The sequence below is a fragment of the Aquarana catesbeiana genome, linkage group LG05, assembly GCF_042186555.1.
Source record: "Aquarana catesbeiana isolate 2022-GZ linkage group LG05, ASM4218655v1, whole genome shotgun sequence".
Lineage (NCBI taxonomy): Eukaryota > Metazoa > Chordata > Amphibia > Anura > Ranidae > Aquarana > Aquarana catesbeiana.
Window position 1 is genome coordinate 606,245,125 of NC_133328.1, and position 24,583 is coordinate 606,269,707.

The following is a 24,583-nucleotide window of genomic DNA, read 5'->3' on the forward strand; positions in this document are numbered from 1 at the left end:
TTTTGTTTTTTGTTTTTTATTTGGGCAAGTTACCACAACACCATTATCCTGTAGTTTTTAAAAACTATGTTGGCGTCCCCTGTTAATTTTACATTGTATTTTTTTAAGTGTAACTACCTACTCCCAAACTGTCATTTTAAGTAAAAGTTATTGTGCATTAGAAAAAGAAAACAAATAAAATTAGACATGCTATCTGCCAATAGAACTTAACCAAAAAGTGCATTCTATGCATCTAAAAATATAGAAAATATACCAAATCAAATCATTATTCAACCAAAAAAATAATGTCAAAGCAATAACTCCAAGGACAATAATAAATAACACGTTATCTCCTCCGATTCCATAACATGGCTGGTTGACGTACGGCCGTTCAGAAACTAACTGAAAAGCGTGAAATGAAAAGTGCAAAATGAAAAGCGTGAATCAACACTCACCAAACTTCTACTAACACGAAATTAGCAGAAGGAGCCCAAAGGGTGGCGCTAAAGAGCTGGAAAAACAACGTAGTACATCACTACTTTCGTATTTGTTGGCTGACAATTCCTTGCCGTTTGTATGCAAGACAAGTTTGGGCCAACGCCCTTCGGACAAAAGTCCACGGTTTTGTTGGCCAACAATCCGATTGTGTGTACGAGGCTTTAGACTTGCTTTAAAAGAAATCTCTTTGCAAAAGTACCATGGAAAGGTAAACTCCTATTTTCCAAGGAGACCACAAGTGTTGTCACAGATCTCACCTGTGTTGCCTCCTAGTGGTAAAATCCCAAATTCCAGGGTGACCATAATATGTGCTGATCTTTTTTCTTTTGCATTTGATTTTTCCAGAAGTTCTTTTTCAGAATTTGCATTTTGGGACTGTCTTCCAGTAAACAAGAAATCACTGGGATATGGTTTCTGATTTTGTTTTTCTAAGAAGCAGGTTTGCATTGAGGTGGATTGAGGACATATGCAATTCATTAAACATGATCAAAATTCATATTCTTATTCTTATTAAATCATTCTGTTTAATCACAGACATATGTGAATCCCATCTGGATGCAGATCACAAGTGTTGTACTAAACTGGCTAATGTAATCCTGTTTAAAGAGAACCAGGGCTATTGCAGATATGTGACTATTCTATATTCAATGATATCACTGCAAGCTCACTTCTGAAAGAGTCTGATGCTTCAGCTTGTGTCAAGGGGTAAAAAGTCACTGGAAGTCTGACAGCTGCTGTCTGTCAACTTCCTTACCTTACATACTGTCTTAAAACCTCCGAGTGTGCATAGGTGTGCCGGGTGTGCCTGGACACACCCTAAGGACCCCATGGAGGGCAGATCCCTACCCCCCATGTCCCCCCCCCCCCCTCACAGGGCTGCCAGCTTCCCTCCTCTCTTTTCCCACTGACTGCTCCTGAGGGATGTTTCAGGATGGCAAATGGGAGAAGGGACCGGTAAATATGTCATTTAATGGCCCATTCCTTTTCTAAATAAACACAGTGAGTGATTGGCACCAATCACTCACTATGTTCATTCATAACTAAAGCATAGTAAACTGTCTTTACTATGCTTCAGTTTGCGAGTGAACAGGAAAACGCTCAGCACAAAGCACTCCGCATTCATTCACTGTCACTGTGCAACTGAGGCTGCAGAGAAAGGGACTGGGGAATTTCTGTCTCAAAAATAAAACATCAGGGGTCTGTTTAGACCCCTGATTTTTTGCCAAATGCCTCCAACGGGGTTCCTAAAAAATTGTAAAAAAATAAATGCAAAATTAATATTGTAAAAAATAATTTAAAAATAAGATAGTAAAAAAAAAATATCACCATCCAATATCCTACTGACACCAATCTCTTGCCCTACTGATATCGTTCACTGCTCTACAGACACTATCCTCTACCCATACTGACAAAGTCCATTGCCCTACTGACACTGTCTACTGCTCTACTGACTGACACCATCCACTGTCCTACTGACACTAACCTCTGCCTTACTGATACATCCCCTACACTAATAACTGACACCTGTTTCTGCCCCACTGACACCATCCACTGCCCCACTGACACCATCCACTGCTCCACTGACACCATCCACTGTCCTACTGACACCGTTCACTGCTCTACTGACACCGTTCACTGCTCTACTGACACCATCCACTGTCCTACTGACACCGTTCACTGCTCTACTGACACCGTTCACTGCTCTACTGACACCATCCACTGCCCTATGGACACCATCCACTGCTCTACTGACACCGTCCACTGCTCCACTGACACCATCCACTGCTCTACTGACACCATCCACTGTCCTACTGACACCATTCACTGCTCTACTGACACCATCCACTGCCCTATGGACACCATCCACTGCTCTACTGACACCATCCACTGCTCTACTGACACCATCCACTGCTCTACTGACACCGTCCACTGCCCTATGGACACCATCCACTGCTCTACTGACACCGTCCACTGCTCTACTGACACCATCCACTGTCCTACTGACACCATTCACTGCTCTACTGACACCCTCCACTGCTCTACTGACACCGTCCACTGCTCTACTGACACCGTCCACTGCCCTACTGACACCGTCCACTGCTCTACTGACACTGTCCACTGCTCTACTGACACCGTCCACTGCCCTACTGACACCGTCCACTGCTCTACTGACACTGTCCACTGCTCTACTGACACCGTCCACTGCTCTACTGACACTGTCCACTGCCCTACTGACACCGTCCACTGCTCTACTGACACCATCCACTGCTCTACTGACACCGCCCATTGCCCTAATGACACCATCCATGTTTTAATACTTTTTAAAATTTATTTATAAGAGTGTGTATGCGTCTGTGTGTGTGTATATATATATATATATATATATATATATATATATATATATATATATATATATATATATATATATATATATATATATATACTGTATATATATATATATATATATACACACACACACACACACACCAATGTGTGTTTGAGCTTTGGGGTGCACACCCTAATACACACCTATGGCAGTGTGTTAGGTCAGGCATATGTAGATATTAGATATTTTTTGTAATATGTGTTGCTATTTTTGTCTCACTTCTGTGACTGGTTCTGCCAATGATTTGTGTATTCTGCATTATGCTGACTCCATCGCCATAGCGTGACGCCATCATTTGACTTTGTAGTGGTTCTAGCAGTTGGACTCTCTCTCTTCTATTAGTATGTTCCATATTAGAACATGAGCACTACATGACAACTGATTCCACCTCTCTGAGCTCTGCTGTACAAAAAGCTGATACCAAATACATCATTGATTTTTTTTTTTAAGTGAACAGGTTAAAGAGGAAGAAAACACTGTCTCTTTTTTTTTTTGAGTGACCTGCAAAGTAAAGGCATAATGTGCCAGTACGCATCACATACTAGCACGTTATGTAAAACTTACCTGCAAACAAAGCCCTCATCGTCCCCGCTGGAGGCCACATCCATCTTTGCCCGTTTTCCTTCCGGGTCCGTGGACTCCAGCTCTGTAACTGTCCAGAGCCCCGTGACATCACTCCCGCGCATGCACACGGGAGCCGCCAGTCACAGGTAGCCTTTCCTTCAGAGCAAATGCCCTGATGGCGTCATCGGTGGCGTATACAGTAAATATCTCCTGAACGGAGATATTTACAGTACCTATAGGTAAGCCTTATTATAAGTTTACCTATAGGTACATACAATCAAGGGAAGTTTACTTTCTTTTTAAAGTGTAAGTAAACTCCTGTATTTTTATCAGCCAAGGAAGCTGCCATCTTTACCTCTGTTTAAGCTACAACTGCCATGATGCTGCACATGTGATCAGTAATGACACCAGCCATTGGATGGTTTGACAGTTTGAGAGAACAACCAATGGGAGTGTTACATTTCTGGCACATGCTTTATGGATGGGTTTACTTCCGCTTTAAGTACCAGAATTTGACTTCATATCCCCACGATGTATTAATGAATAGAGCTGCATTAGTTTGTGTCTTTTATATCTGCCGGGAGTTCAGCTTTAAGTTTGTTTTCCTATCACAGCCTTCATAATGTACAAAGTAACATTTACATTATGAATACACATTCTGCCCTGGCCCCCGATGTCAGCTTGGCACAGGTTTAGTAATTTGAAAGGCTGAACTAGAAGTGTTTAGAAAACTCCCTAAACAAAATTGTTGAGCAATTCCTAAGGCTTTGCAGTTATTTTAACGAAACAAATTAACCCTCTGATATTTTATATATATATATATATATATATATATATATATATACCGTATTTATCGGCGTATAACACGCACCGGCGTATAACACGCACCCCAATTTAGGAGGGAATTTTAAGGAAAAAAAACTTTTAGGAGGGAAGTTGAAGGGAAAAAAACTTACATTTAAATGCCCATCATTGCAGCCTTCTCAGTGCAGCCTTGTCAGTGCAGCCTTGTCAGTGCAGCCATGTCAGTGCAGCCATGTCAGTGCAGCCTTCCCCAGTGCAGCCTTCCCCAGTGCAGCCTTCCCCAGTGCAGCCTTCCCCAGTGCAGCCTCCCCCAGTGCAGCCTCCCCCAGTGCAGCCTTGCCCAGTGCAGCCTTCGATCCCCTGTCTTCAAAATCGCCGACCGCGATTTGAAAATGGCGCCGCCGGCGCCGAAATACACAGAGCCGGTCCTCGGCTCTTTCCGGCGGGTCTCGTTCACTTTCGGTTTCACTCGTGGTCCCGAGCGGAGCTATCCGAACCTAGCCGAGTAGGTTCGGATAGCTCCACTCGGGACTACGAGTGGAGCCGAAAATGAACGAGAGCCGCCGGAAAGAGCCGAGGACCGGCTCTGTGTATTTCGGCGCCGGTGGCGCCATTTTCAAATCGCAGTCGGCAATTTTTGAGTTGTGCAGCTCAGGGGATCGGCGTATAACATGCACCTGCGACTTTCCCCTGATTTTAAGGGGAAAAAAGTGCGTGTTATACGCCGATAAATACGGTATATATATATATATATATATATATATATATATATATATATATATATATGGCTTTTTCTCAGCGGGAACGTGGGGAATGCAGTTCTGACACCTCCAGCACTGAATATATGTGATAGCAAGGAGTGTTGGGGTGTACTGGAGGGTCTATTGATGCTGGCTGCTGGGGGATCTATTGCCACTGGTGGGGATCTGTTGTTGCTACTGGGTGGGAGGGGTTTGATGTTGCTGGGGTGGATCTTTTGTTTCTGGGTGTGGTATTTTCTTTTGGGTGGGTGAGAGGTGGGTAGGGGGTTAGATCAAGGGACGATGCTCAGAGGTGGGTAGGGGGCAGAGACAATGAGTGATTTCGAAGGGAGGGAGTTCCTGCACCTATTCTCTGAGAAAAAAAGCCCTGTGTATATATATATATATATATATATATATATATATATATATATATATATATATATATACATACATACGCACACACACAACAGCACTGAAAAAGAAAGGTGGGTAGAACCTAGAACCTAGATGTAACAAGTATTTCAAGGGACTCAAAAGGCAAATAGGTTGGATGGTGGAGAGTATTAAGCACATCTGTTAATTTGAGCAGAATTAGGGTAACAATGCAATTTTTTAATTTCAGCCAAAGCTTTATTTGTTTTGGACAAATTGGGGTAACATGAAAATGTCTAAAAAGAATTTACTGGAGTGTATACCTTGTTGGGCAGATTTCTCATTACCAGCACAGAGAGTGAAACTCTTCTCCTCTATCTTGGATTGCTCCATACCCTGTGAGTATCTATGCACTGGAATATTGTATTTAATTGGAAATCTACGACAGTGCCTTCATCTCTAGAATGGATGCCATTATGCTTATGGAACAGATATTTCACACAATTTATGACTCTAAAACCTGGTTTTCTGCCTTATGGGATCCTTGGTTTTTATATCGCCTATCTTAGCCTTCCTAAGATCAATAGCCTACATGGATCCAACAACCTTGGCTATTTATAATAGAGTTTATTGAGTGTTTCCTGAGTGCAGATTTTATTTAGTCTGAATGTACTTTGAGATACTGAAACTGCACGATAATAACTTTTATTCATACCGTAAAAGTGCCTTGTCTCTTTGCTTCATTTTCTTTTTTCTTTGTTTTGTTCATTTTCTTGCTTATATGATGGATACCTTTACAGTATCTCACAAAAGTGAGTACACCCTTGACATTTTTGTAAATGTTTTATTATATCTTTTCATGTGACTACAATGAAGAAATGACACTTTGCTACAATGTAAAGTAATGAGTGTACAGCTCACTGTACAATGTAGATTTGCTGTCCCCGCAAAATAACTCAACACACAGCCATTAAAAGGGAAGTAAACGCTGATGGGTTTTACTTCCTCTTTGTTTCCCTGCAGAGGTAAAGCATAATGGGCTACTATGCATCAGATCCTCAGAGAGTTCTTTGCCATGAGGTGCCATGTTGAACTTCCAGTGACCAGTATGAGAGAGTGAGAGCGATAACACCAACTTTAACACACCTGCTCCCCATTCACACCTGAGACCTTGTAACACTAACGAGTCACATGATATCGGGGAGGGAAAATGGCTAATTGGACCTAATTTGGACATTTTCACTTAGGGGTGTACTCACTTTTGTTGCCAGCGGTTTAGAATTAATGGCTGTGTGTGAGTTATTTTGAGGGGACATCAAATTTACACTGTTATACAAGCTGTACACTCACTACTTTACATTGTAGCAAAGTGTCATTTCTTCAGTGTTGTCATATGAAAAGATGGAATAAAATATTTACAAAAATGTGAGGGGTGTACTCACTTTTGTGAGATACTGTATGTCCTATACATTTATACTGTGATTTTCAATGTTTTTTTTTTTTATGGATCCGTTTTGAATCTTTATTTTGCTACAGATGTTATCTATTATACTTGTGATAACTTTTGTATCTCACCTTTGCCCTAATAAAAGATTGTAAACAGAAAGTAAGTAAAAATCTCCAATGTGGACAGGGATAAAAAGCTAATGGAGCTGTTTCTACTGCCATCTGTGTCCCTGTTGGGGAATTTTCCTTGACTTCCAGACAAAGGTGACAATGTTAACAAGGAAATAAAGGAAAATAAAATAGGGTGTTCTCTGGAACAGGGCCACAAAGTGCACTTTGCAGACAGTCCCATTCATGGTTTAATCTCAGTGTCAAGTTGGGCAAATGAGGTTTAATCAGCTCGCTGTCTGCTGGTCTGGCACTTACCCCATCTACAGGTAGCGGGCATAAGCAGCGGACATCGGCAGCGGACAGCAGGCATCGGGCTGTGGCTCGTGTGTCCTTTTTTTAATCATGGCGGCCGTGCGTCTCAATAGTTATGTCAATGCAGCTGCTGAATTCCAATAGATATGAATGGGACTGCCTGCATGTGGATGCATGGAACACCTGTACATCCCGTGTGGGCAATGACAGACCTTTGTACTGGTGTACAGATAGGTAAGCCCATGTGATTGAGGCCTAAAAACTGATTTTCCTGAAACCCTTTCCCACTCTATGCAAGGCAAAAAAAGTTTGGGCTGGAGATACTCTTTATCTTGGCATACAGTAACAGAACAGAGTTCAAAAATCAGGATGGCAGATTTAAATAGAAGGTGTCGAAACTGCTAGTTTGCTCTGCAACATCATCATAAATTTACAAAGTAAAACAGTATCTACATTGTCTCCTTTTTACAATTTTGCATCTATAATATTACTTTACATGTGATAAACTCACTACACTGTAATTAATAAAGTGTTCATGTTTGTTCATGCAATAGCTCACCCTTTGCCCTGCAGGTCCTTCCATTCCAGGAGACCCTGTTGTGCCAGGAACTCCCTACAAAAAAAAAACATATGTTTTGACATTTATACATACAACTGATATCAGTGAATGCTTAGAGAATCCAAACAGCAAGCCCTAACAGCACCCTAGCTTGTCACAGTTACAATAACAAGATTACTTCATACTAAGTCACTATCACTTACGTATTGAGCAAATGTTACATCTCCTTCAGTGTGACTACTGTATCACTATGCAGCATTGATAACAGCCTTACGTTCAGCCTTAGCAAAACTAAAAGTGGCCAGCAAGCCTTGACAGATTCTGTCAAGTGCACGGGGCAGAGGAGTAATCTCTTATTACTTATGCTATATGGACAACAGTTTGCAGACGACTGACCATCACATCTACATGAGCTTGCTGGACACCTCATTCCAAAACCATAGGGATTAATGTGGGGTTGCCCCAATCTCCTCCTTATTGCACTATTTTAGCGTGCACTCTTCCGTGGAGGTTTTCCACAAAATTTTGGAGTGTGTCTATGGGAATTTGTGAGGTCAAATACTGACGTTGGATTAAAAGACCTAGTTCTCAATCAGCGTACCAGTTCATACCAAAGGAGATCAGTGGGGTTGAGGCCAGGGCTCTGGGTAGGCCACTTGAGTTCCTCCACACCAAACTCACCAAACCATGTCTACACAGAGCTCGTTTGGTACACAGGGGCACATTGGAACAGAAAAGGGCTTTCTCCAAACTGTTGCCACAAGTGTCGAAAAGCATAATTGTCTAAATTGTCTATCTATATTGTAGCATTAACAGTACCATTTACTGGAACCAAAAGAATTCAATCATTTGGAGAGAAGTCAACATACTTTTGGCCATACAGTGTAAAAGGGACGGTCAGGTGTCCACAATCTTTTGTCTATATAGTTTTTACAGTTTGGACATTATATCCCCCAGCAGAGTAATAATGCATTTTTAATATAAATGATCACAGCAGGTAACCTGATTTCCTTGCATTCCAGCTTCTCCTTTATCTCCTTTTGAACCAGGAGAACCCTAAAAAAAATAGAGAAAATGTTGTTAATAGTTATACAAATTCATAGGGTTATAACAGTATGGTAAACCTCTAACTTCATTGGTGACACTGTGCTGAAAAACTTTAGTGATCCAGCACATCTAAATAGAGATTTGTTTTCTTATGAACTGAACTCACATTCTGCATAAAGAAATGATTGGCCTGGCTCTACTCACTATCCTGAAATGGAATTTTTAAAATTTTTTTTTAAATATGCAAAGAAATGAACCCTGTAAATATCATTTGTTCTAAGAAGACTACTGAGCTACATAATTATTCAATTTCTATTTTATTTCTTTAGTCCCTTCCTACCATAGAATTATACTTTCCCATCCCAAGTCCTGCTCCATAGACGACATGATTTCCATGAACTATACTGATGATGGCCAAAAAGACTGAAATATGCAGTTTGGAACAAATGGCTCTATAATAAGCTGTATCCTTGCTTTATGCCAGCAGTTCTGGATATGCAATTGACTACTGGGACATACAGGTATGATTTGCAAGACATAGCTCACTGTCCTGAAATTAGGAATAATCCTCTTATTTTTGGGATACGTTATGAAATTAGATATGTGAATACCTTCTGTTGTAAGAAGGCTTTACCATGCTACACTCTTTTCAGCCTTAGGTTAGAAATACTTCATCCTAGGCTACACATATAACAGTGAAGATTACACAAAATGCCTTCTGCTTTCTTAATTCTGCAATACAACATAAAACACAGAATTTTGTCCTCATACTTCATCCCATCTAGGATATTACTGTATGCTTTAGTAAGGGTAAATATCACACATCTATACTGAACATGTATCTAAAGTTAAAACTTTTTTTTTTTCGTTTTAGATACAATTATAAGAGATAAAATACCTGTCAAATTGTATTGCTATCTGTGTGCCCACTAGGGAGAGTCACTCTATTTGTCCTGGTAACCACTATCACTTGGGCAGAAAGTGACATGAAATCTAGCATTTTGAGTTGTCTTCAGAATAGGAAAGGAAATCCTCTAGGGCAGGGGTCTCCAAACATTCTAAACAAAGGCCCAGTTTATTGTCCTTCAGACTCAAGGAGGGCTGGACTTTGGCCAGCGGGAGTGGAAATTTTCCTGGTATCCGTTGAAGGAATAGTGCCCCATCATTGATATAATAGGGAGGAATAGTGCCCCATTAGTGGTGTCAGTAGGAGATATGGTGCTCCATTGTCAGTGTCAGATGGCAGAATAGTGTCTCGTATCAGTGGGAGGGATAATACACCAAGGGCCGGATAAAGGCAAGCAAGGGGCCGCATCCAGCCCTCGGGCCACAGTTTAGAGGCCTCTGCTCTAGTGGAACAGTAACGTGACGGGAACTCTCCCCAGTTGGAAATAGATGGCGCAAAAGAAAAAAAAAAACTGACAAGCAGGAACCTATGGCTCGGTGGATGCCCAGAAGGCCCAGCTACAACTTTGACATTACTATCCTAAAATCAAGGTATTATTGGACTTCCTAAAGCACCCCTGTTTTTATAGTACAGATTTTAAATTAAGAAGTACTTGTTAAAGAAGCCAGAAAATAATCACCTTTTTTCTACTGCTCTCATCACTAAACTCCACTTCAATGCTGAGAAATCTTCACTTTTGGCAGTATTCTGGGTCCCCTAGTTTCCCAGCTCTTCCTAGTTAGTCCTTTTGATCACTACAGTATTCAACAGTGATGTGGAGGTCAGAAGGAGGAACCAGTGAGAGGTGAGAGCTGGTGGGGGCACCTGGGAGATCAATACCCCTGGAAGTGTCAGTTTACCTGCACCACAGGCAGCAGAAGAGGTAGTACTTACTGACTTCTTTTACAGGCATGTCTTCATTTAAAATATATACTTTAGTGAAAGGGCCACTTTTAGAAGGCCAGTAACACATCATTTTAGGAAAATAATCGTCTTTGACTGGTGTCTGCTCCATTCTGTAATTAACCCAACTACTGGACTCTGTCCTCTGTGGCACAGGACTTCTCTGGTTCTTTGTGCACATACATTCTCCAGAAGCTTAGTTCAATAAAGAAGACAGAAATAATCTTACTGGTGGTCCCTGAATGGAATGTCCACTTGGTCCCTGTGGTCCGGGTGGTCCTTGAACTCCTGGTGGGCCTGATGGGCCTGGCGGGCCGTCTGACCCCTATAAAAATGGAATAAATATGAAAAAGAAAATGTAATTTTGAATACCTGGGCAGCATAGTGGCTAAGTGTTTAGCACTTCCGTCTAGCAGCACTAGAGTCGTTGGTTCAAATCCCAATCATGACACTACCTGCCTGGAGTTTGCATGTTCTCCCTGTGCCTGTGTGGGTTTCCTACCACACACCAAAGACGTGTTGGCAGGTTAATTAGCTTCTAAGTTGGTCCTATTATGTGTATGTATGAATGCGTGTTAGGGGCCTAAGATTGTAAGTTTCTTGAGTGCAGGGACTGATGTAAATGTACAATATATATATGTGTAAAGTGCTGCATAAATTGACAGCGCTATATAAGTACCTGTAATAAATAGATAAGAAAAATAATGATAGAAATATGAATTACTGTGACCATAAAACTTTAAAAAAAAAAGAAAAACACTTACCGGTGGCCCGGTATCTCCCTGTGATCCTTTTTGTCCCCTCATACCACCACCACCCTAAAAAGAGTTAGAAACATAATAAGAGAGTTACCAGAAAAAAATAGATAAAGGTGAAATACCATTAAGATCATCCACTGGATTCTCTAATTGGAGAACTCTACCCCTTCCAACACTGTAAAAGTCAAACTGTCAGACCTTTAAATTAATATATTTTTTTTGGAGATGTTATGGAACTGTTAAAATCCTTGCCAAATTTCTTTTTTTTTGCTTTCTGATTGTGTTTTTTCTTTCCCTTCCTGTCTCATAGGCAAAACAAGTGTGAATAAACCTATGCATAGTAAGGGAAATCTTTCCAGCATTGCTGTCACCAGAACAAGTGTCCGCATTAAAAGATTTCCCCTCTATTATGGATCTGGTGGCAACATTTTGGATTTTGGAGAAAGGGTGAATCTCCCTAATGGCAGCACAGAAAGCAATTAAAACCTGATAAAGCTTCAAACTCTTCCCCACTCAATTGAAAATGTAAAAAAAAAAAAAAAAAAAAAAAAAAAGGCTTTAGATGCATTTTAAGGCCTTCCTCAACCCTTTTAGCAAACCCTCGCTTCAAAGACCAGTCCTGTCTATTTTTTTGGATCCATGAATCAAGGCTGCCACACCAAAACCAACTGATGGTATAAAATAGTGGTTCTCAACCCTGTCCTCAAGTACCCCCAACGGGCCATGTTTTGGGAATAAAACAGCTGTCCAAAATACCAAGCCATTGGCTCTGATTTAAAGCACCTGTGCAAGATAAAGAAAAACCTGCAAACATGGCCTGTTGGGGGTACTTGAGGACAGGGTTGAGAACCACTGGTATAGAAGACCCTTACAGTGTATGTCCTGCCCTGGAAAGCAGTAAAAACCCAAAAAGGAATTCTAATTCTTTTCCACTAATCAAAATAGTAAAAAAAAATGTTTTGGGGTCGACATACACTTTCATTTCTAAGTGGTTATCCTGTGTTCAACCTTAGCCTCAACAGCACAGGTACTGGTTTTAGTAGCAGGAAGAGGCAGAAGAATTAGCAGCAGCTAGTTTCCAATTTTCAACTATATTTAGAAACATGATGAAATTCGGTTGCTGTAAATAAAGACGACAGATTGTTAAGGCCAGGGGTCTTGAATTAAAATTCGCAGAGGTCCAGTCAGTAATATGCTAACAGCAGAGGTCCGAATCACATATTTGTGCTATGACTTGGATCCTTCAAATCACAGAACCCTTTCCTCTTATGCTGCGTACACGCACATTCCGACAACAAAATCCATGTTTTTTTTCCGACGGATGTTGGCTCAAACTTGTCTTGCATACACTCGGTCACACAAATGTTGTGCAAATTCCGAACGTCCAGAACGCGGTGACGTACAACGCGTACGACGAGCCGAGAAAAATTAAGTTCAATAGCCAGTGCGGCTCTTCTGCTTGATTCAGAGCATGCGTGGAACTTTGTGCGTCGGAATTGTGTACACACGATCAGAATTTTCGACAACAGATTTTGTTTTCAGAAAATTTGAGATCCAGACCTCAAATTTTGTTTGTCGGAAATTCCGACGGAAAATGTCCGATGGAGCCTACACACGGTCGGAATTTCCGACAACAAGCTCCCATCGAACATTTCCCGTCGGAAAATCCGACTGTGTGTACGCGGCATTAGACTAGGTTCACATCTCTGTGGCTGGGGAACATGCGTGAAATGGCATGCGTAGCTGATCCACAAAGAAACACGCTTTAGCAGATGCATGGGGGTGCCAATAATACCTAATGGCACCTCCGCACATCGGCACCTACGGCACATTTTTGTTAGGACTTCTTTCCTTGCGTTTCTCATGGGTAGGGCAGCTCATTAAAATGAATGGGCTGCTCTACCTGCGACATACGCATGCAAACCTGCATGCACAGATCTGAATTGAGCCACATATCACAATCCTGTTTTTACATCAGCATCCTCAGCCCCCTTTCACATCACAGTCATTCCCCTTCACATTACTCTCCTCAGCCCACCCCCTCAAATTACTGTCCTCAGCCCCCCTCCCATTATTGTCCTCACCCCTCGCATTACTCCCTTCAGCACGCTGCACTGTCCTCAGCCCCCTATTACTGTCCTCAGCAACCTCATTACTGTCCTCAGCAACCTCATTACTGTCATCAGCTCCTCATTACTGTCTTTAGCCACCCATTACTGTCCTTAGCGACCTCATTACTGTCCTTAGTGACCTCATTACTGTCCTCGGCAACCCCATTAATGTCCTTAACACCCCTATTACTGTCCTCAGTCCACACATTATTGTCCTTAGCCCCCCATTACTGTCTTTAGATGGCCAATTACTGTTCTTAACTACCCCATTAATGTCCTCAGTCCCCTCACCATTACTGTCCTGCGCCCCCCTATTACTGTCCTCAGCCCCCCATTACTATCCTGAGCCCCCCATTACTGTCCAGAGCCTCCCTGTTAGCTGTCGTCAGCCCCCCTTACTGTCCTCAGCAACCCCATTAATGTCTCCCCCCTGCACATCATCCCCATTCCTGTCCTACCTTACACAGACAGGGAGAAAGACAGAAGGCACAGCAGGTTTGAACAGAGGGGGTGGGAGCTGCAAGCTGGTGACTGGTTGCTAGGACTGTCCTGCATCCTAGCAACCAATCCTGCTTGTTAACTTGGCAGCCCCTGCCCTCCATCCAAAGCTGTCCCGCCTCCCGCTGTTGGCTCTGTGAAAATGACAGCAGCAGTGGTGATGGCTGCTGGAAAGAACAGCTCCTAAATGGCGGGGCCTCGGTGGTCCAGATGGGATTTGGACCATTGTCCAACATTTAGTGATGCCTGGCATAGGCCATCACCAGGGTGCTTAAATTACCAATTCTAGGAACAAACAAAATGTACCCTTGTAGTGTTCCCCCATCTGCACTGCAATAGTTAAATGTTTCTTTTGTCTAGGGGTAGAGGAACAGGCAGTATTACTTACCCTAACCCCCACTCTGGTAGTCTCTGGCACTGTCTTCTTCTCTCCGAAACTCCAGTCTCTGGGCAGTCCCTTGGCATCATTATATACAATGCATGCTACTGACAGTGTAGATAGTCCAATGGTGGGCACCACACTCCCATAAGAACAAGGACTGCCCAAATGCACTTAAAAGTAAATACTAACAGTCTAGTGGAAGAGGCTCGACTAGTTTTTTGCTCAACGCTTTGAAAAGCCTGCATTGTATATAAAAGAGGAAGGAATGTGACCATGACTGGAAGCACTAACAGGGGAGGCTTTGCATGACCCGTCCCAAAGCTGAAGGGTCCCTGCTGGAGGGAGGAATAAGGTAAGTATTCCACCTTATTCATTCACCCTAAAACTCAATGAAAATAACACCCTTGCAGTGAGCTGTTTTGGTTGCTTTATTTACTTTATTTTTGAATACAGGCATACCCCACTTTTAAGTACACAATGGGACCAGAGCATGTATGTAAAACAAAAATGTACTTAAAGTGAAGCAATACCTTTTTTTTACTTGGGGGGGGGGGGGGGTCAGGGGCTGTGGGGGGTCAGGGGTTGTAGTGGAGATGTCAGAGGCTGTAGAGGGGGGTCAGGGGCTGTAGTGGGAAAGATCAGGGCTTATAGTGGAGGGAAATGGGCTATAGTGGGGGGTCAGGGAGTGAAGTTTATAGTACTGTACATTACTGTACAGTAATCCACTTACGTTTAGGCAGCAACTCTGGGCTGGCTGGCAGGCAACTCTGGGCTGGCTGGCGGGCATGGCTGGAGGGCAACTCTGGGCTAGCTGGCAAACATGGCTGGCGGGCAACTCTGGGCTGGCGGGAACTTTGCCTCTTCACTTGTGGCCTCTTCACAGGAGACAACTCCAGGCGGCAGCTCTGCCTCTTCCAGGCCATGCTGCGGCTGCGTGGCGCGGGAATGTCTGTACTTGCGAGCCACTTTCTGTACACTCGCGGGTATGTCTGTACTCGCAAGTGTACGTAATGTGAGTGTACTTAAAGCAGGGTATGCCTGTATGTAGCATGAGGTTTCCCCAAATTTAGTTTCTTGCCCTAAAGCCCAAATTTAACAGTGTCTACTTATCATATAGTCCTCTGACAAAGACACTATAATGTACTAATATAAGGACATCTCTTCTAATATTCTGCCTTTGTGTGGGCTTTCAAATCCAACAGATATCTGCCTGGAAATCAAAAGGCAGGATGTAAAATGCAGTCATATAAAAGCCTCTCTGGCTTGAAGTCAGTTAGTCAGGCTGATAAAGGAATGTCCAAGTTCAACCAGAAGACATTAAAAACCTTTATGTATGTGGCTCTCATATGGCTGCTTATCACCCACGTGATAAGGGAGGTTCAGCACTTATTTTGGTCTTTACTATGGAGAGACAAATCTGCATTATGCAGCTTCACTTGTGTGCCTATGGACTGTTTTACTGAACCCTCCACTTTCAGTTTTGGCCTTCAATTTAAATCACACAGGCCTAGTAATAGTTGGACCTGTTCCCTGCTTGCTTAGTTTATTCTGTATAAGTTGCATATTTGCATTTGTAACAGTGAATATGTGAAAATGTCAGAAGGGTTTCCAAGTTCCTCTTCATCTGTTATTTAGTTTGGCAAGTCAGTATATAGATAAGAAAAGAGGCAGCTTTTAAAAATGTAGAAAGTCCAGAGCCCAGGTGTAATAACACAGCCAGCTACACAGTGATACGCAGACAATGGAACCTGCCATGTCTTATACATATTGAATTGTAACTTCAGCACTAGAGCAAGTCCCAGCGCTACAAGCATTTGCATGTCTGAGCACAATCAATGACACATCATACCGGAGGTCCTGGGGGCCCCGGTAATCCTTTGTTCTCTTGCTCGCAGGAGCAGGAATTTGGAAGAGGAGGACAGGTGGCTTCATCTCTCTGTAAGGGAAAACAGAAATGTAACCCGTAGGTATGTACATGGATACAACTGACAAACTGTAATATAGAAACAACTAAAAGTCAAATTATTGTAACTCATTTACAGAAGATGACTATCGTATTTCTCTGTCCTGTCATGTATCCGAAGACCTACAACACTCTCCCCCTACATTGTTGGTGGTAAAGTCACCACAAGTGGACAAGTGAGCTCCAACTTTTAGACCAAGCCTGGTAACTAGCCCCATTTTCTTGGCCTAAAACACCAACCCCCTAATTGTGGATGGTATAGTCCAGCCACAGATAGGTGAGCTCTTCCTTTAAGTCTTGTGATTAATGTTGGTGGTATAGTATTTTCAAAGGTGTAGTAAGCTCCCTCACTCACTCAGACCAAGCCCTGTGGCTACCATTGATAGTGCAGTCACACATTAACTCACCTAGGCATATCTGCCAAATGTGTACTTCTGTGAATGCTCATTCAGACTAAGCTCTGTGACTAGCTCTATGTTCTTGACCTGCCCTGTGACATCCTTCCCCATAAAAGAAGCCCTGTGATTAGCATTAGTGACATGGTCTGTTTGCAGGAGGGTTGAACTCCTCCACTCATACCAAGCACTGGGGTATAATCTAAAAATTCTAGTTGTCTGGCTCCCATACTAACCCAAAGACCTAAACGCTTTCGGAGTCAATGACTTAGGACAAGTATGCACATATAAAGTCTTGACACTCTAATTTTCCTGATCTGCATGTTTGTTCTAGGTCAGCACTTCAGTAAGCAACAAATCTAGACACACCCAAGCAACTTGTATTTTCAGTCGAAGGTCAGCCAATGGCAGCATCTACATTTCCCCCAGCACAGACTTCCTATAAATTGTAACCTTGAGTGCAATTACACTTATATCAGAGCATCCCAAACCTCCCAGACTGCTCAGGTGCCATGACTAAGGACTAACGTCCAAAACGCGTAGGCTGTTTTACAGCTTTGTACATGTATTTAATAAAGGAATACTATTTTGGATGTCATCCTAAGTGCTGATCATCCCTTTGCAGATCGCTCAGATGCCTGTCAAATGTCTTCCTGGCAGAGTTCAGACTCCAGACTCATTCTCTATAGGAATGAATAGAATTGCAAAGAGCATGAAACTGGCCAGGAAAACAAGCAGCTGGGCGATTTAGTCAGCCATATGCAGTTGACAGGTGAGTATTAAAGCTAGCCATACACCAGGAGAATTTCATTTGGAAACATTAGTTTTTGGAAGCTTTCAACTTTTATAATTAATGGGGTCGAACTGAGGAATTGATTGATGTAAGTGATGAGGAAAAACAAAGGAAAAGGATGGGAAACAACAAAAATTTTGGGTGTTTTAATACAAAGTTTGTCAAGTGCATAATGGTACTATTAAATGCTCTGACAAATTATTTTTATGAATTTGAATATGAATGAAATTCTACAGGTGAATGTTCAGCTTAAGACTAAGATCACCTATTGCACCCAGCTGGTGCAGGTATGTATAAAGACAAACTTCCGCAGAGCAGATAAATACACCATTGACATGCTGTACATACTATATAGCTTTAAGACCTCTCTGCTGTAGTTCAGCTATGCAGTTAGGACAGAGAAGCACCAGGGACAGATTGATGAGGTCATCTCTCTGCTCCCTCTATCTCTCAGCATGTTCGTTATCAGCACATGTAAATATGGGACGTCTGATTGGCTCCTATTGCTGTCCTTCCCTTTCACAGTCTAAAGCCAGCCATAGATGGTTTGAATCATGTATGGGCAGGCTGAATGTACCCAAGTTGATTAATCGATCAACTTGGGTACAACCAGCCTGTCAGATTTTACATACAATTAATGCTAGCAGCTGTTACAGTGACTAGCAGTAATCACTGTGTTTTCCCAGCAGGGATGGCTTCCCCTGCCCCCCCCCCGCCAGGAGAACACAATTTCTCCACAGAAGAGATTCCCCCATCAACACTGCCTGTGATGATGGGGGAGTCAAGCAATTTTCTTGGGTTGGAGGAAAGAAAAGTGCTTCATCTATGGCTGGCTTAAGTGCTGCTGTACAGGGAATTACAAAAGACTGATAACAAGTCAATTGTGGGCATTTGCATTAGTGATATTTAAAAATACACGTAATATTTTTATACTACATGCAGAATTACATTATTTGTTCTTAGTATATTTAACTACATAGTTACATAGTAGGTGAGGTTGAAAAAAAAGACACAAGTCCACCAAGTCCAACCTATGTGTGTGATTATATGTCAGTATTACATTATATATCCCCGTATGTTGTGGTAGTTCAGGTGCTTATCTAATAGTTTTTTTTAAACTAACGATGCTCCCCGCTGAGATCACCGCCTGTGGAAGGGAATTCCACATCCTTGCCGCTCTTACAGTAAAGAACCCTCTACGCAGTTTAAGGTTAAACCTCTTTTCTTCTAATTTTAATAAGTGGCCACGTGTCTTATTAAACTCTCTTCCACTGAAAAGTTTCATCCCTATTGTGGGGTCACCAGTACGGTATTTATAAATTGAAATCATATCCCCTCTCAAGCGTCTCTTCTCCAGAGAGAATAAGTTCAGTGCTCGCGACCTTTCCTCATAATTAATATCCTCCAGTCGCTTTGTTGCCCTTCTCTGTACTCGCTCCATTTCCATTACATCCTTCCTGAGGACTGGTGCACAGAACTGCACAGCATACTCCAGGTGAGGCCAGACCAGAGTCTTGAAGTTCAGCTTTAACTAACGACCCTACTAACTATAGATTAGGTGATTTATTAGCATTTAGTGAATATGCCAGCTCACAATTAGCATAATTGCCTAATGCTAGATCAGCTCTTTGGAGAGCACCAGCAGCTTCGTGTCTGCACTCTTTGGGAATCACCCAAGCTGGTTGACAGCCAAACTTGAAGAAACTACTCATTAATCTTTAAATTAATCATTTAAACTGGGAGCAGCAGCAGACAAAGAAGTCTAAGGAGGCACAAATCCAGACTGTTCAAAATGCATTTGTTTTGGATGGAGAGATTGGTGTAAAGCAACTACCTATCTCCACATCATTTACTATGAAAAGAATGCATCAGAAGCTTTCCGTTAAGGCCTAGCACACATAAGTACCAAAAGGGGAGCTTGGTGGGTGCTTTCAAGCTCTCCCAAGGGCCCCTTAACAGCAACCTTCATAACTTTAACAATTTAAATTTGGCATGTCGTGGTTGATGCAACACTGATGCTGAATGATTTCCTGTATTTACAGCCTGTGTGAGCTAACCCTAAATGCCAGAAAACCACATGCACACACCTGACAGTTATAACAAAAACCTATTGGCCAAAGGGGGGCTTTACACACATGTACAATTTATTGCTGATTTCTGATTCTGGGGAAAATCCTGAATGTCACTGAATACCTAGAACTTTGTTGGTGGTGCCCAGTACATGCACTGGATGATGACAAATCAAGATTACTGTAGACCTTGTCTGCTGGAACCCCTTAAGAGCAATCTCAATAGATTTGACAATTAAAATTTGGCATGTTATGCTTGAAGAAACGTGGCAGGTGGATGGTTTCCTGTATTTACAGCCTATGTGAGCTAACACTAAATGCCAGAAAACCACATGCACACACCCAACAGTTATGACAAAAAAAAAACGTATTGGCCAAAGGGGCTTTACAGGTCGACTTTCAGCAGACAAGGTCTACAATGATCTTGGTTTGCCATCATCCAGTGTGTGTATTGGGTACCACTAACAAAGTTCTGGGGATTCACTGACATTCAGGATGTTCCCCAGAATCTGAATTCAGTAATAAACTGTATTTGTTTGAAACAACAAACCCAATGGTGCCCAATGTGAGGCCAGCACTGGGGATTGGTTTCATTCATTTCCGGGAGTTACGACGCGCACCGGGCTGTTCCCCACTCCCCCGATCTTATTGATCGCGGGCATGCACTCACTGTGCATCGACGCCACTCTAACACGCCGCACGAGTGACGTCATTCTTGATGCCGCGTGCTGACTTGATGCTCTCTCCATCTACGTGCAACACGAGGGAGGGTTTAGGCTCCTATTTACGAGCGGTAGCCGCTCGGTCGTGGTCGCCTCCTCTCTACCAGCACTTAGCATGACGTTAGTGGGGCTCTGTTGGCGGTCTGGCTGCCATTCGTCTCTATTCCTTGATGGAGTATACACTCTGTCCACCCACGTTTTTCTGTTACACTTATACACTACTTTACAAAGATAAGTCGGTTATGATTGGGCATATAGTTGTGCCACATCCAGTGTTTACAAGAAATAGAACAAAATCCCCTGGTGGTGGACTTTTAAGGCACAGAGATAATAAAGAATATTCTAATATGAAAAAATATTTATTAAAGTATGAAAAGTACAAAACATGTAATAAAAAGCACAATGACAATTGTTGCCGATTAAAAACATGGAGGTACCAAGAATGGTTGTTTCCAAATTGCTTGAGCCAGAGAGTTCAGGAACAGAAGAATGCCTAGCCCATAAATGCTGGTCCAGCTCCCCCACACCCACACAACACCGAAACCAGAGGACCCACTGCAAAAGACCCTGCAAGATGGTGCGTGGAGGTTGCTCGCTCCAGCATCCAGCCCAAGACTGACAATAGACAGTCTCAGTCTTGGGCTGGATGCATGTTTTCAATCGGCAACAATTGTCATTCCAGTGTATAATACTGATTTTCTTGTTTAAACTATACCCCTGAAGAAGGAGAACTACATTTTTACTCAGAAACGCATTGGGTACAAGAAATACTAGCTTGCTATATGTATTCCATGCCAACACTGGAATGTTCACTTTAAATGTGCTTTTTAATAAATGTTTTGTACTTTTCATACTTTAATAAATATTTTTTCATATTAGAATATTCTTTATTATGTCTGTGCCTTAAAAGTCCACCACCAGGGGATTTTGTTCTATTTCTTATACACTACTTTGGACCATATGCTTTATTTCAAGTCCCAGGTAATCTTAATGCAGTGGTCTCTTTTACTGTTTCTGTGGCGGGTTTCCACTTTTATTTACAAATTATTCACTTTCTTTTGGTGACAATTTGGTGACTAATTTCCCCATTGCACACCCGGGATCTGTCTTTATGGCACACTTTACTTTTCACATATTGGTTCTTTCCCCTTCCCCCTCCCCCTTTCTTTCATCAGCTTAGTTAAATATCTTAAATGGTACACTGGTTTACACTATATTATAATATTTTTTCACAGAAGCCCTACGGGCTCATATCCAATATCATTCACTACTATAGCTTCTGATGGGGGATTCCTTCTTATGAGATGTTCATTCACCAATGGTTCTTGCCGGTATGCCACCACAGTGCTATCACCTCAGCTCCCAAGGTGATACTTCTCCCATAGTGCCTCCAATTGATAATAACATTATCTATGCCTTTTTTGCCTTGATTCTACCCATAGGTAAGAGTGTTAGGACCATAGGTTTTTTGCTCCCTATCTTCCTATTTTTGCAACTATAATTTACGGTCAATTTACATTTTATTATAGATACTTCCAGTGTACAGCTGCTCCTGATGAGTGGAAATTATCCACGAAATGTGTCGAGAACTTACTGGTGCTATGTCACAGCAATCATGCATCTATCATGGGTTTTTATCTTGCACGAATCAATTATATATTACTAATCATGTTTGTACTTATTTGGGCACACTGCCATTCTATTATGACTTATGAGGAATAATGTTATACTATGCAATCATTTTAATATTATGTGATTTACCAATCATGTTTATTATAATTCTATATGTTACTTATTGAGTTAATATTTTATTACCTTGCATTGTGCTCATCTATTCTAATAAATATTGTATTTACTAATACTGATTGATTCATTCTACCCTAGTGTTGTGTTTCATATAAAGTCCCATTATCCCCCTTTTTTTCCCCTTCCTTTACAACACACACACACTGGATGATGGCAAATCAAAATCATTGTAGACCTTGTCTACTGGAAGTCAACCCGTATATGGCCTACCCATGACATATGAGGCCAACAAATACAGTTATTGATATTGATCCACCAACATAGAAGAGGTGAACCCCTAAATCAATAATAAGCAGGGATGGACAGTACAATCTGCCCATATTCAGAGGAAAGAAAGAGATATTATATGCTCACCAATGCCGGAAGTTCGCAGCACTTGTCACGATTGGCCCAGGATGATGCACACACAATGTCAAACATCTGCAGCTGAAACTGAGATAAAAAACAGCAAATGCAAATTAGACATTAAACATCAGTTAGTACCTAAGAATTACAGGTTGGAGATTGTTCACTGCCTCAGGCCCAGGGATGTTATCATAGCTCCCAGGATTCTCTGGATAGTAGAGGTATTGCATGCAGCGGTCTAACAGCCGAGAAATACTTACAATACCAGGATGTCATTATTTAAAGACTCAAATGAATAGGCTGCTGTGACGGTACACACGTGGCAGCCACCATGAAAGCAGCATAGTGTGAACCTTGGCATACACTGTACATTTGTACAAGGCATCTAGGCTTTAGTGACCTACAGTATGGTCATGCAAAGGTTAAAGCTTAACTTACCAAAATGTATTTAATTGCAAAAGAGATATTGCATATCTGTTCTTCAATAAAAAAAACCTGCCTGTTCACAATTTGTTTTTTGTTTTTTTTTTTGTTTTTTTTACATTTAATTCCGCTTTAGGAACATAACACTTAACTGTTGTCACATGCTAACAAAATATGTTTAGCCTCTTATTTGAAAAAAAAATAAAAAATCAACTTAAGGGCCCATGTAATGTAATTCCCTCTCTTGTGCAATAAAACCAATTATATGATTTACTGCTTTAATAAACATTTATTACACGGCTCCTAACATCAATCCTTCAGTTAGTTTCACTTGAAGAGCATTTTTCAGTGCGTAGGCAGCTTAGTAAACCAATAATTCTTGTAAGACTGTCACACAAACACAAAACTTCCTTTCCCACTACAAACAATAGAACCCTTTAATACAAATTCTTCATTGTGTTGATTCTGTTGGCTGTTATTGGACAGACGCCACACACTTTGTCTCTATATCCACTTTCCTTGTATTTATTACAATATAAAGCACTATGTAGAAAGCGCTTTTTGTTCTTGGGCCTCCGATAATCAATTATTTTTATCCACCCATATATGTAAGGAGTATTTGCATTAACACTTGCTCTCCATTCTGTGGTAGGATAATAGAAAAATGTAATAAATGTAAATTTATTGCCTAACGGGGTAAGTTGTACCGCAGGAATGTGCTGAGTGGGTTCGCCAATGAATGGCCAATTGTACTCCCAGCTATTTACTGGGTATCTCTACTTTTTGGGAAGCATTAACAAAGTAGGGCCCTGTTTGTACTTACTGGAGCAGAATTGTCTTTGGGTCCTCGGGATCTTACCATCCGGCCTAGGACTTCTAGACCATCTACTGTGATATTTCCGGCAGTGTTTATTGGCTTTTCCGCAACTTGTTTGCAGTCAATGATTAGCTTAGCATTAGTCTTGGTAACTATAATATGTATCTGGCACAGAGAAAAGAAAAACATAGTTTAAAGAGATATTAAAATAGGATTATGCTACTAACATAGGTAGATGCTAAATATATATATTGTGATATTAGGTCAAATTTTTAGCTCAAAGTTACAAGCAATTTTAGTGAGTCTATGCTAGTCAAAACTGTGGTTTTAGGGCTTGTTGGCCCACTTTTATTGAACAAAATCAAAGTTCCACAAATACAGTAGCCCACACAGGGGGATTTTCAAAATCAAAACAAGTAAAGAAAATACAGAGCCACCTGGTTCCCTCTTCAGGCCTTAACCTTGGCTTTTGGCTGGTCACTCAGACGGCCTTACATAGTTTTTCTGTGTTCATTTAGCCTTTCCAGCTCTTCCAACTCTCTTAACACTCCTGGCTCCCCCAGTTAATTCATATACAAAACACTGCTGCATCAGCCCACTCCTTGGCCTCTTGATAAGGATTCTTCTGAAACCCCAGGCTCTCTCACTCCTCTGAGACCTCCAAATTCCCTCAGACCCCTGGACTCACCTAATAATCCTGGCTCTCTGTCTTCCAGACTCATTTAGCCGCCTCAACCCTCGCAGCCTGATGGACATGGAATTTCTTCTCCAGCATAGAGTGCTGTCTCTTGAGTGGAGCACACCTGTCTCCTAAAGGGTGCTCTGTGAACT

General features: G+C 41.7%; 1 protein-coding gene across 2 annotated transcripts in view; it reads right to left on the reverse strand.

The window, feature by feature from the left end:
• COL14A1 (collagen type XIV alpha 1 chain) overlaps nt 1-24,583 on the reverse strand; it is a 286,377-nt gene that overhangs the window by 41,339 nt on the left and 220,455 nt on the right. For both annotated transcript variants that reach the window (XM_073632207.1, XM_073632206.1), the window contains exons 34-40: nt 23,759-23,917; nt 22,522-22,599; nt 16,269-16,355; nt 11,435-11,488; nt 10,900-10,995; nt 8,777-8,830; nt 7,775-7,828 (exon numbers count right to left, since the gene is read on the reverse strand). In XM_073632207.1, coding sequence (XP_073488308.1) covers nt 7,775-7,828; nt 8,777-8,830; nt 10,900-10,995; nt 11,435-11,488; nt 16,269-16,355; nt 22,522-22,599; nt 23,759-23,917 — 582 coding nt within the window. The remainder of the gene's footprint in view (nt 1-7,774; nt 7,829-8,776; nt 8,831-10,899; nt 10,996-11,434; nt 11,489-16,268; nt 16,356-22,521; nt 22,600-23,758; nt 23,918-24,583) is intronic.